At 30.3% G+C, this 13743-nt stretch overlaps 1 protein-coding gene across 1 annotated transcript; it reads left to right on the forward strand.

Annotated features, from left to right (window-relative positions):
• The first annotated feature begins 2819 nt into the window (after window positions 1-2819).
• On the forward strand, window positions 2820-13743 carry LOC107884560 (putative uncharacterized protein DDB_G0282133). Its single transcript, XM_016806957.2, has 3 exons — window positions 2820-3600; window positions 9357-9473; window positions 10113-13743. Exons 2-3 carry the CDS (start codon window positions 9408-9410, stop codon window positions 13506-13508), a joined length of 3462 nt encoding a protein of 1153 aa, XP_016662446.1. The 5' UTR covers window positions 2820-3600; window positions 9357-9407; the 3' UTR covers window positions 13509-13743.

The raw sequence follows: 13743 nt of genomic DNA on the forward strand, positions 1-13743 counted from the left end.
TTTGTAATAGGTTACTTTACTCTAAGATTACTTAAACGCATAGAAAAAATGATTTTTTCGTAAATGCGTTTTGTCTATGTTGCGCGTGGGCCAGAGAGAGAAAACGAATAGTGCGTTGACATCCTCTTAAGGGTTGGTCAACTCTTTATCACTGTTGTGGTATATTAAAAAATTGTTTAATCCCTCATCAGCCATGGTCGTTATAATGTTATACATATCCGGGATATGTCAATATGTGAAACAAAAAAAAGAAATATAAAGATTGTCAAAAAGAATACTACGTATTATAGTTGGTAATGTACAACACTTTTGAATCGATGAAATATTGACTGGCATTGCTCACAATTTAAAATTGTATAAATAAAATAATAATAATATAACATTTTTGTATTTTTCGATTTAATAATTTTTGGTGGCATATTACTTCATACATGTGTACCTATACAAAATATTTTAATACAATTTTTATTTTACGTGTCAAACTTACATGCGTCGAAATGCATCCAATTGTCTAGCGACCACTAAATCTAAGTATCTAACACTTATTTTTAGATTCTGAGCGAAGCGATGTATACTCAACGTATTGATTTTACAGTGATGCAGCGAGTGTGGTACCTATTTGTACGCAAAACCGATTCTGATTTTTGCGGCCGTTTATTTTATTATCTATAATTTTAAAATAAGTTACTTTAATAGAATTATAGCAATATCAAAAAACATATCACGAAGTATCAGTGTTTGGCAAGTTCCTTATAAAAAGTAATATCTCGTTCATTGTCCCTTAAAAAAAAAAAAGAAGAATTTGTTCCTTTGGAAAATAAACGAGTTCTTTTTTTAGTTTCAAATAAAATAAAAATGCCTATTTAATCATTTATGTTTTTTTTTCATATGCATACTTCTTTGATTTTTAATTATACTTTATACCTACAAGTAAGTACCTACATATTATTTAATAATTCTAGTTTGAGATTTTCTTCAAAATTATTGAATTGTTATTGGCTGACGTATGATCGACTGTCTTATCGTTTATTGTTATAATAATAATTATATTTTAAATAGGTACTCATTTCTATATGTATAAATTATAACTTATTGAGAAATATTAATAAAGTGACTTATGACTAATGAGTAATAATTAATGTCGATACTCGATAACGATGATCACTAATTGGAAATATACATTATACATATTAAACAAAATATATCTTAATTTCAATTATTTACATATCTGCGTTCCAGGAATCAGTTCCTTTTGGAACTCGTTCCTTCCAAACACTGTGAAGTATACATTCTATAGAGGGCCGAGGACAGCTGTACCATAAGAATTGTTTTTCATAGGTACCTAAAGCCTATACTCTATAGGTGCAATGATATATCATTGAATTAAAATTTAACGCATCCATGTGACCCGTTAGATACCTACTGTACAACGCACTACAGTACCTATACAGTAGTCTCCACTTGCCCGCCCTTTTTGTCTTAATTTCTATCCATTTCATTTTCTCCATTTCCTTCAGTACCACATATATATAGAGATTCATTTTTTATAAGGATTTCTCTAGTTAAGTCTAAACACTGGTTATATAATACCAATCCTGATTCCTTGCTATACTGAATACCGCAGTCCTCGATTATACGTCACAATATAAGGCCCGTTTCGCAGGCAGCGGCTGCATACGCGTGTTTTTAGATTTACATTGTTTTGAGCTTGGAAGTTTGAGTCAAAGACCATCGTGTGATGTGTCATCCTAAGTGTGATGTGATAATATTTGATTGCAATAATTTTCACTATACCCATACCCAACGGGCTACAGCAACAGCGCAGGACTTGACCTGCACTCTGGTAACGCCCGGGGACACAATAAGTCGCATGTTATTATTGGGCTACGATATAATACAATAAGGCCTCGTGAAAATACCCTCTTTGCCACGCCATCCACCGTTTACGGCGTTCGGTGACAGTCACGGGGCTTTGCGAAAAATAAAATATAATATATAAACATAATACGCGTTTGAATACGAAACAAAAAAAAAAACGCGTCGTATGGGTATGGCAGACTATTTCGAAAACACGCCAATGATAATATTATGTACAAAGAGGATATATAATAATAACACGATATGCACGTAATAAAAACCCGCGAAAACCCCGGGGGGTGGGTGTCTATAACCCACATTGTACAATACTTACGCAAACCTATACACACCGCACAATAATAATGACAACGATGATAAAATGACGATGCACAAAAAGTTTTTCACGTTTACGTGCGCGCAACGACGACCAGCTCGCCCGACGACGACCGGGTCGCGTGTCCATGAGTCGTATACATACCTCCCCCCCGGTCGCAACGATAGTTTTCGCGAGGAAAGGAAAAAAAAGAAACTAGATCAAACCAACACACACACACACACACACACACACACACACACACACACCATGGTATGCACCACACACTTACCCAGTACCCATACCTGTATATAGGGTATATATACCTACGTAATATTATCGTGGCATCGCGACGAAGAGTCGGTACCTATTAGATAGTTAGGTAAATTATGCGTTATTATGTGTAGCATTATTTTGACGTTTTTTTTTCCCCCCGTTGTTATTGTTTCGGGAGCCTGAAACTCGTGCCAAGGTGAACTTTCGACAACCGCGGCAGAGGGGCGGGCGTCATTTTATACGTAGCGGCCGTACCTGTACAACACACCTACCCGCCGTGGCGTTTACGTATTTATTCACTATAAAATATCATGTGCGTACGGCGTAGCATAATAGTAATGCGATAATTTCGTCGTCGTCAACTGCTGCTGCTGAAGTCGACAGGTCGTCTTCGAGCTCGTAACAATATTATATTATATTTATGACGCGCCGAAACCGTACCGGTTGACACGGTGTACGGCCACTGCCGCCGTTAAAAATCCGAGCACACGATCGCGATCGCGGCAGTATAGTACTTAGCAGTTCGACAGTAGTTTTCCGCGCGTACACGTGTCCCGGTGCATCGCGTGTATGTGGGTACACGAGAAATATAAACATTTTTACTATATTATCGACACTGCAGGGTCCGATTTACGTACGAAAATCGCGGTGTTCGGTGTATAATATAATATACGAAAATATCGCATGACGTGCCATCTCTGCGATCCGTCCAAATCAAATATTATATTATTCATATTAATATTATAACGATTGTCGTCGTATTACAATATTATATTGACGTTTTGATGGAGGCCGTCGATGGCGGCAGGCGCGTCATCCGTCGGTTTACCTACGCAAACGACGGTTTCGGTTTGATTTCAGTTTCACAATGATAATAATATAACGTGGCCGCAACACACTACACCTGAATTTACAATACAACATAAACACGATATACCTACGTTATCATCATAAAGATAACAAAAGACAACTCAATTTCCGGCCAGTGTTCCTATTCCTCTCATCTTCTGGACCATAACGAGACACATATTATACTATCTACAACTCGGAGCCACGACCAGCACTCAACAGTAGCAGCAGCAGCAGCGTCAGTACGTCCAATAACAATGATATTGCAGTTGTAGCGCCAATCAGACATCAGTAGTTGACCTCAGGTAGTAGTGGCAGTACTGTAATAGGTATATAATTGTGTGCACAATAGTCAATATAGTATTTTGAACAATGTGCACTTATATTATGCACCCCGAATATACCAATACGGGATAATGACCGGACCAATTAATATTTTTGGATGGGGGGGCCATAACAATTGAATGTACAAATGTTTGTCCAAAGAAAGTATAAAATAAAAAAATAAAACAAGTAAGAATGATAAATTAATTTGATCGACCATCAAAAATAATAACCTGCGTAAAAATGAATATTATCTTGTCTGTGCGGGTCAGATAAAGTTTGTCCACAGGTCGCCGATGACCACAACCGTTATAGAGACAGTGGTCGGTAACCCGGTACATGTCTCATTCTTTTCTAGTAAATATATTTTTGCTTAGTATCGCCATACTTTGCATGTACAACATATTTTGTAATATTGTTTTCATCACGAATTTCATCAGGGATCCGTTATTTTGGAAAAAACTGGTTGATGAAAACGGCCAACTAAAAATATAGGTATTTAGAGGAATAAAGTACCTATCCTTTATTTCAACGTACTGAGTATGAGTACGCTGTTGCCAACCTATATACGTCGGCAGCGGGCCTTTGAGACACATTACGAATCGTTACGATATTGATCGCTGAGGCCCGAATGCCTGCAACACTCTACAATCTACATATTATCACCAGAGTAGACATAATATAGACTACTGAGTAATATACCTATATTATATTACATCCTATTTGGCTGAAACTTGAAACTATGCGTTCGTCTATTGTTACCGTGGTTGAACCGTATATGCATTTCATTAATTTTTATGAATTAAAATAAGTTATGTCATTATAATTTATAACTATATATACAACGCGTCTGATTTTTATTTTGCTTCGTATTATATCGATACGATATCATATTGTACATTTATATGACATAATACTTTTGTATCGACAAAACAACAGCTATTTCATACCTTCTTATAAAACTTTGTTATTTTATCCTTGTCCTTATATATATTAATAAGTATAGTTAATAATTCACCGGCGTAACTAAGGAGGTCTTGGGGTAGTTGATTTCCCCCTAAATACAATTATAATCCTACCAAAATGTTTCAAAAGAATATCGTGGCATTACAAATATATATATATTTTAGCTTCCCATCCATTCCGAAAGTTATTTTCGAATTACGTGTGACGCGTATGTACTATGCAATATGTATATAAAAATATAAATATATAATAATATTATGTACGTACGATGTGTACTCTGTTCAGGATATAATGTACGAGTTCGAATTTCTTGGGCAATTTTTTTTCTATTGTCTAGCTTTATATCTCCTATTATAGTCTTATATAAATTCAACTACCTACCTGTAAATCAACGAGTATTTAAAATATTTTAAAGCTCAATAATACCTATATTATTTTCTAATTTCTACTGGTTTACCTCGTAATTTTTGATAAAATGAACATTTGAAGTACCCGTCTTTTATTTAAGACTATAAGACTATAACTGTAACAGTCTAACCTGTAATAGCAAAATACAAATATTATATTATAGTTATATTAAATAATAAATTCAACGAATGAAACAAAATTAATAGGTACGTTTATATCATAAAATATGGTTTTTAAAATAATTTTTAGTGAACTTTTTGATAATTTTGTAATAGTTCATAGGTAATTTCTTCTAATGTAAAAATCTTAGGTTTTAAAACAATATGGCTATATTATTATTTTAAATGTACAAATGAGGTGCGTGTCCAACCATGTTTTTGTTTTTGTTTGGTAACTGGTAATTTGCGACTGGTCAACTCAATTTTTGTATGCATGGAATTTCAAAAATGTATTAGCCATTAGGTAAGACGCTCACGTTTATTTTAAATTGCACTCCACATTTTTCCTTAATAAATAATAATACGTGTGACACAATTTTTTACGTACCTAATTATTAAATTTTACTAAAATACATACATTTTGATATTCATTTTTATTATTCTAGAAATTAATTTTCTACTGAACAATTTGAAATTGAATACAAGATACCAGAAAAGAAAACATGCACAATTTTATTTTATTAGCACTTGTAGTTCAAAATTTGTTAAAACAAAAATTTTTAGAAACTTATAAAGTGTTTGATTTTATTGCTATAAGGCTCGAACATTTTATACAAGAGTCGGGTTTTACCAAAACTTAGGTAATTCCCTACCTTATATCTAAGTTTTTCGTACAGAAGCCTAAAAATCTCAAAAATATAAATGCACAATTTTTTTACCTATAGATATTTCAAGTTCAAATTTTAACGAAATTGGATATTTAAATTTTAATTGAAATATAATAATATATTTTATGAATTATTTATTATTTATTTTTTTTATGAATTATTTTTGTTATTTTTGCTGTCAATCATAAAATACTATTCATAAAGACTTGATCTGCCATACGGTTATTAATATTTATTAATTATTATTTACTATTATACCTACACAATTACACATTTAGTTTACCTAGGTTGTTTTAAGCTATTTATTCCCACCATTCTACCATACGTCGATATTGACTTATTCCATTGTAAACAATTTATATTATATTCAACACTAAAACGTTAATAATAGTTAGCTATAATGTAATATTATTTAGAATATTGTTATAGGTATAATAATTACTAGGTATATTACATAAGTAGGTACCTACGTGATTTTTTTTGGTAAAAATGAGTTCAATCTACCATTTTATTATACTAACATAAAAAAATATATTAATAGTAATGTAAAAAAAAAAATTAGGTAAGTGGATGTCGCTCTGCTGTACAGTAGGTTACAAGTACAGGGTCATTGTATAATGGATTGTATTATACTTGAATTCAATGATAAAATATCATTGTATAAGAAAGACGATTCTGAGCGGAGACCTGTTTAAAGAACCATCTTGATCCAATTTGCTAAAAGATAAGGTACCTACTATATTATGTTGAAATCGAAGCACTCCTTCTGGTAGAAATTTTGTATACAGGATAAAAAAAAAAAAATAAAAAAAACACCATTGTAAAACCAATAGCTTCCTCGCCCCGCTCAGAATCTAATATAATAAAATATCTGTAGTGTGATAAGCAGACACACCGTCTTCGTTTTGAATCGTTTTTTGTAAGTATGGAATGTTATTATAATTTAGTTCAGATTTAACACATCGATTACAGTGTAGACTACTCAGAAATGAGGAATAAAAGTCGAAATCTACTATACAGCAGAGCGATGTCGACTTTTCCGGTTCTATTATTTTTATTATTAATGAATGTATAACTTTGGCTTCATATTTCCTAGACTATTAATTTTTATTTTACACTTACATACCTATTTACCGGAATAAATTGTTAATCAATGATCTTGGTTATATTCTCGTAATCTCACATTTTTTGAGTATTTTTTTTATGGGACTATTGTTCATTGTTAAAGTACTCAAATATAGTAACAGTATTTATAGTACCTACAGGTACTATAATAAATTACTAATGGCCGTAATAAATTATAATTCAATGTTTAATCATTTTATAATATTATGAAATACAATTCTGTGTATAGAGTCTCTATAGGTACTAAAGACGGCGTCAGCCTCTATTTTTCAGGATATTGTATAATACATATAATAGGTAAATATATTTATATGATGTAGATACTAATGTATTATAGGAAAGTTATTTTACTACTAGCGTGCCTATCACGATATAGGTGGAATTCCGGATGGAACGAAGAATAGTGTAAATAGGTTCATATAGTAGGTAGGTATACATTTTAATATTTTTTAACAAAATAGTTATTTATTGAAAACCACTTAAATTTGCTTTAGTGACCTGGTGGTAATAAAATAAATGTTTATTTTACTTTATTGAGTTAATTAAAATTAGCTTAAATATTTTACAAATTTAATTATATTTATAAAATGACAATAAGTAACAATTGTGGAATATTTTAAGTTTCTTTAAGATTAGGTAGGTATACTTACAACAAAATAACTTAAATAGTTAAATCAAATATTTTACGTTTGAATAATTCAATTTCCTCATAATTTTTACTTTAGTTTTTGTAACCTTGTTTTACGTTTTCAACTTTACGAATTCTTAAATCTTAACTATAAAATCATTTGAAAATATTTGTGGTTTTTACGAATTATTTTGTCAGTTTGAAAATTGAAGTTCAAACATTTGCAAATAAAAAATGCAAAAATATCAATCCGAATACTCTGTAGATATATCCCATTTACAAACAAAAATCTTTATAGGTACTTATGATATTCACATATAATATACCTCATATTATTGTAAAACGTACTTACCTAATTATTACTTTAATCCATTTTACAAATCACAAATGTAATTTTATTTCCCTAAGATTTTGGGCTTTAAAATCTCCTTAATTTTAAAAGTTGAAACATTGCAATGATAAATAATCTATGACCATTTTTCCGCCTTTAGGCATTACAACAATGTTGCCCTGTAACTAGAAAAAAATAACGAATAACCAAAAAAAGATTATACATTCCCTGCACTATGATAAAAAAAACACAACTTTTATTTCTTTAGAAATTATTTTAATAACGATCAATATAATACGAACCTTATAATTATTAAAATTATAATAGTTGTATGCAGGTATATACATATACCGCAAGTAAACTAATAATGAAATAAATTAATATTAACATTATATGAGTATTACTACTGTTCATTAGTTACGAGTTACAACAATATTCACAATTTAAAAATAGTCACAAATCAAAGTTCTAACTCAGTTTAAGGTATAGTTTGGTAGGTTATATTGTTTATTGTTCATAGTTTACGTATAACAATTAACTATGACAGAATATTGATTTAATAAATATTACCATTTTAATTTGTAATGAATAATCCTCCAAAAATGTAGGTAATCTATGAAACATAATATACAATAAAATATGACGTATGTTGTTGCAATAATTATACAACCGTATTCTAAGAGAAATTATTTCGATTAGTTTAAACAATTTTGTGAAGTTAATAATTAAAATGCATGTGCACTCCTCTCTAGGTCTATTAATTCTAATGTACCAATTACAATAGCGGTTTACTCAATAAAACTACACTGCCCTTTCTATTTGTAAAAAATAATAATATTTTATATAGTGTAAAATATATGCTATAATAGTAATAAATGAGTAATATCTTTAATCAATTTACTTTAATACTCTATAGCAGTGGTTTTCAACCTTTTTCACATTGTGGCACACTTCATCTCTTACAACATTTTCGCGGCACACCAATACATATAAATATATAATTATAATACGTGAAGCATATGATGAAAATTATAAAACTAGGTATTAATAGATTTATCGCGGCACACTCCAAGGGTGCTCGCGGCACACCGGTTGAAAACCACTGCTCTATAGGTAGTAAAGTTATCATGATATTTTATATTCATAATAATTCATTAGGTAATTAATTGATATTAGGTAATATCTAGACGTACCTTCATAGTTAACGAAATTAAATTGTTTTTTTTCTTAGTTTTGAACATTGATAGCTTTAATATTATGTTTGGTCTCTTTACGTAGGTATATGAAGTATCGATATTTTTCTATAATTATAAATATGTTAGGTACCTATATATATATATATATACGTATTTTATATTGAAGTTAATTTACTTTTATAGCTTGTTTGACTTTTGACTAAAACATTTATGACATTAATAATTTAAATAAACATGTTGTAATTAAAATGTTTTAGTACTGGTACAGTTTATACAGAAGAAAGTTCATAAATATTTCACGTTTCTAAATGGATGGAGTTCAGAGAAATTTCAGTATGATGGCCGAGAAAATCGATAGAATGCGATGTTTAAGGGTAATACATTTTACTATATTATTATATATGCGAGTAGGTATATTATTTTGACGTAACATTTTCAATGAAAATAATTATATTTGCATAATATATTCATATAATACTCATATTTATAATCAATTTAGTTGTTTTTTCTCAACATTGCTAATTCAATAATATCTGTCACAGTTGCATCCAAGTACTTGAAAATTTCCTCAATGATAAACTTATAATATTTAAAATATATATTATTTACTTTTTAAAATTTTATTTTGTAACTATTTAATTTAATACATTGTAGTGATATAAGTTAGATTGAATAAAATATTAATTTAATTCAGATTAAGTGAAAATCAAATAAGTACCTAGTTTATTAAATCAAATTACTCATTATACAATTACGTGAACGACCACACTCACAAAACTGATTGGGTTATTTATTCCTAAGCTGTTAGTCGTTATAAAAAATATCGGTTTTAATTTATAAGTATTATAATTTGAAATATGATAATATCTATATACCTATCTATTACGTATTATATCTTATTATAATATTATTGTTTTAACTTTAAGGTTATACTGGTTATAGTAAATATGTAATACCTAGTTAATAATTGAATACTATTATAATGAATAATTTGATTTTTTTTATTATTTTAGGAGCGATGCGACAATTATGTCAGACTAATAAAACTAACACTTGACGAAACGATAAAAGAACAAAATTCGCTTTTGGATGGATCAGCTATTCATAATAGACTAAAATATCTAGGTGTAATGGATAAACCTAAATCATTATCAAACGCATTCAATACTGATAAATATCATAAGAATATAGATTTTAATAACAAATACAAGTATTTAGTGTTTGATGATGATTTGGTTTTTAGACAACATAAAAAAAAATCAAACTTAAGTACAAACGATATGTATTTATCAAATGGTTATAGCAGCTACAATACTAACTATAAACCACGAGTTCATGACTTTTCAACGGTATATGATGATCAGAATAACACATATTATATGCCAATCAATTCTAAAAAATATGGAAAAACCGTGAACTTTCGAACACCGGATACTCAAGAATACCAAGTATATTATTTCCCTACATCAAAACCTATAGCTCAATATCCTCGACAAACTACTGAGAGATTTTACAGACGAAAACCTATTAAGCAATACCCAAAAGAAGAAGTTCCTTATTGGCCAACACGGTATCCAAAGCCAGTGAGAGTTATCGAACGAGAGCCATCTTATTCAATGATCGATTACGGTTACCGAAGTACAAATGATTATCGCATTGGTAAATCAAATATTCAGCCATATACACCTGAACATCGTTCAAGATATTATCCAACAAATGACAATAATATTTATCACGGTCATGATGATAGTGATTATTATTATGAACCTCATTTGGGGCAGCGATCGTTTTCTAGTATAACAAGACCATGTTCACCCGTATATCATCGAGATATTTTGTGTGATAGAACTCAAATAGAAAATTCCAGCAGTTTACTAGAAAAAAAAATCCGAGATTATGTATGGAACCCACACAAAGAACGTATTGAAAAGTATACGATTCCAAGTTATGAAAAATCCACCTATTATACCGATTTCAAACCATTAAACATTAAACACCAGCGAGATGAAACATTCAGAACACGTTCACCATTAGGACTAGATTACCGGGCACGCAATAGAAAAAACGAAGTAACCAAAGAAAGTGCGTATAAAAAAAACTCAATACTTACGACGTCACCAGAAAGAAGATCTGCAGATGACGAATATATTCAACCGCACAAAGACAATAATCATTATTCTGAATCTACAATATATAAAAAAAAAACTGAAACACCTTCGAATTTTTCCAAGCGAATTAGTTTTGATCTCGGTAATGAACATATTGATCTACCTAATCATACAAATTCAATTGAAGAAGATACTAATGAAAATTATAACACGAAAGACCATAAATTAGTTTTGGGAAGAAAAGAATCAAATGCGAAACTCGATGATAAGCGTCGAACATCGTTGTCGACAAAAGATGATTACTCAGTTTCTATAAGCAAACAAAAGATTTCACCAAGTCATACAAATGTAAGCTCAAGAAAACAATCTTTAAGTAAACAAGAAAAGTTAGCTTCAATTGGAGATTCTTTTGAATCTGATAAATATATAAATTTGAAAAATAATTTTCAAGGAAATGATTCTAGTTTGTCAGAAAAAAACGTACATTCTTACAATAATGATAGAATAAAGTATGATAATAATAATGATATTCAGATTTATCCGAAGACACAAGATGATAAAAACAATGTTATGCTTAAAGATATATCAAATGAAAATACATACCGTGATCTCAGACGTGATAGCAATGAAAATACCAAAAAAAAATTTATCGAAGCAACAGAAAAAACAAATTTTGGTTTTCAAGATCACATAGAAAATACCATAAATATAAATGATAAATCAAATATCACTAAACGCAGAGAAAGTTACAAGGGCGAACAGAAGTTGAAAAAAGAAAATACTCATGGTAGTACAACAAGTTCGAATGGAATGGATAATAAATTAGAGAATGAATATAATAACAAAAATGGTACAAATGTATCGTCTAAAAGTAGAATTAGCTCACCCATAGTTGATCATAGTAATGGCAACAGTAATGTGAACGAATATGAAACTGATTATCAACAACAATTTAATAATAAAAATGATAGTGTGGAAAAACAAAACAGTTCTGAAACTATTCAACCATATAATGCTGTTAATGATTCAACCAATGAAATAGATATTACTAATACCGTAACACAAGTAAGTTCTGATTTCAAAACAATTCCAAAAGACCAAGAACCATTGCATGATATTTCGAATAATGACCTTACGAATAATACAAACTATTATCAAGATCACCCTGATGACGACGACACAAAGGAACCCCCAACTCATGAGTATGAGACACAACCGGAACATGTTGCTAACGACGAACACTTTTATACAGACGAGCTCGTTGACGGTAACAAAGAAGTCGTAATAAACAACAACATTGAACCCATTCAACAAGACGAATTTGATGACAAAAACAATGTACACGATGGGTATTATTATCAAAACCCTGCGGATGACAAAAAAGAAAATCTAACAGAAAACCAATACGAGAATCCCGATTCTCAAGTAAAAGATGTCGAAAAACAACAAGCTGATGATGATTATTACTATCAAAACTATTCTAATGTTGACCAACAAGAACAACCAGAAAATCAATATTCCAAACCGGCTGTAGAAGGAGAATATACAGATGAGCACGTTGAGCACGACGATTATTACTATCAAAATCATGCTAGAGATGAAATAAAAGAGCAACAAGGAGATCAACAGTATGTTGACCCTAACTATCAGGAAAATTACGTTGATCAACCACCGGCTCACGATGACTATTATTATCAAAACTATTCAAATGGTGACCCCAAAACACAACCAGAAAATCAATACACCACCGAATCTGATCACCAAGGAGAGTACGTAGCTGAGCAAAATATGGTCCATGACGATTATTATTACCAAAATCATCCAAAGGAAGGTAAAAATGAAAATCAAGTTGATCAACACTATCAAGAGCATCAAGGAAATTATGCCAATGGAGAGCAAGACAATTATTATTACGAGGATAATTCTAATGTTAACACAGAAAGGCATCCTGAAGACCAATATGACGAAAATGCTCAACAGGAAACATACACAGGTGATCAGCACACAAATGACGGTTACTATTATCAAGAAGGCAACACAAATTACGACAAGACTGTCCCAAAAGAACAATATGATGGTTATGTTGATAACAATCAGGACGCAAATGCAGCTTACTATACAGACCCAAATGTCGAAAATTATGACCAACAACAACATGATTATGAAAACGATAGTTACCCAACACAAAAATCAGAATATATAGAACCATATGAACAAAATTCTAACAATGAAAATAATGGTTATTCCGAAAACATCGATGAAAGTCAACCAACGAGTCAAATTGCCAACGAACAAAATTAATTTTACCTTAAACGAGCACAGAGATTAATTAGGAAATAATATTTTAATACAATATTACTATATATTATTAAATATAAAATAAGTAAAATTAATATTAATATTTATTTACAGAAAAAAAGTAATCCGGTCTTGTTACTATTGTTTTAAGTGAAATTGATTGTAAAATAAATCGTAATATTGAATCATTTAGTACATTTATTTTTATAAGGTTAAAATGATTGAATATTTTTGTTGT

The sequence above is a fragment of the Acyrthosiphon pisum genome, chromosome X (genome assembly GCF_005508785.2).
Source record: "Acyrthosiphon pisum isolate AL4f chromosome X, pea_aphid_22Mar2018_4r6ur, whole genome shotgun sequence".
Classification (NCBI taxonomy): domain Eukaryota; kingdom Metazoa; phylum Arthropoda; class Insecta; order Hemiptera; family Aphididae; genus Acyrthosiphon; species Acyrthosiphon pisum.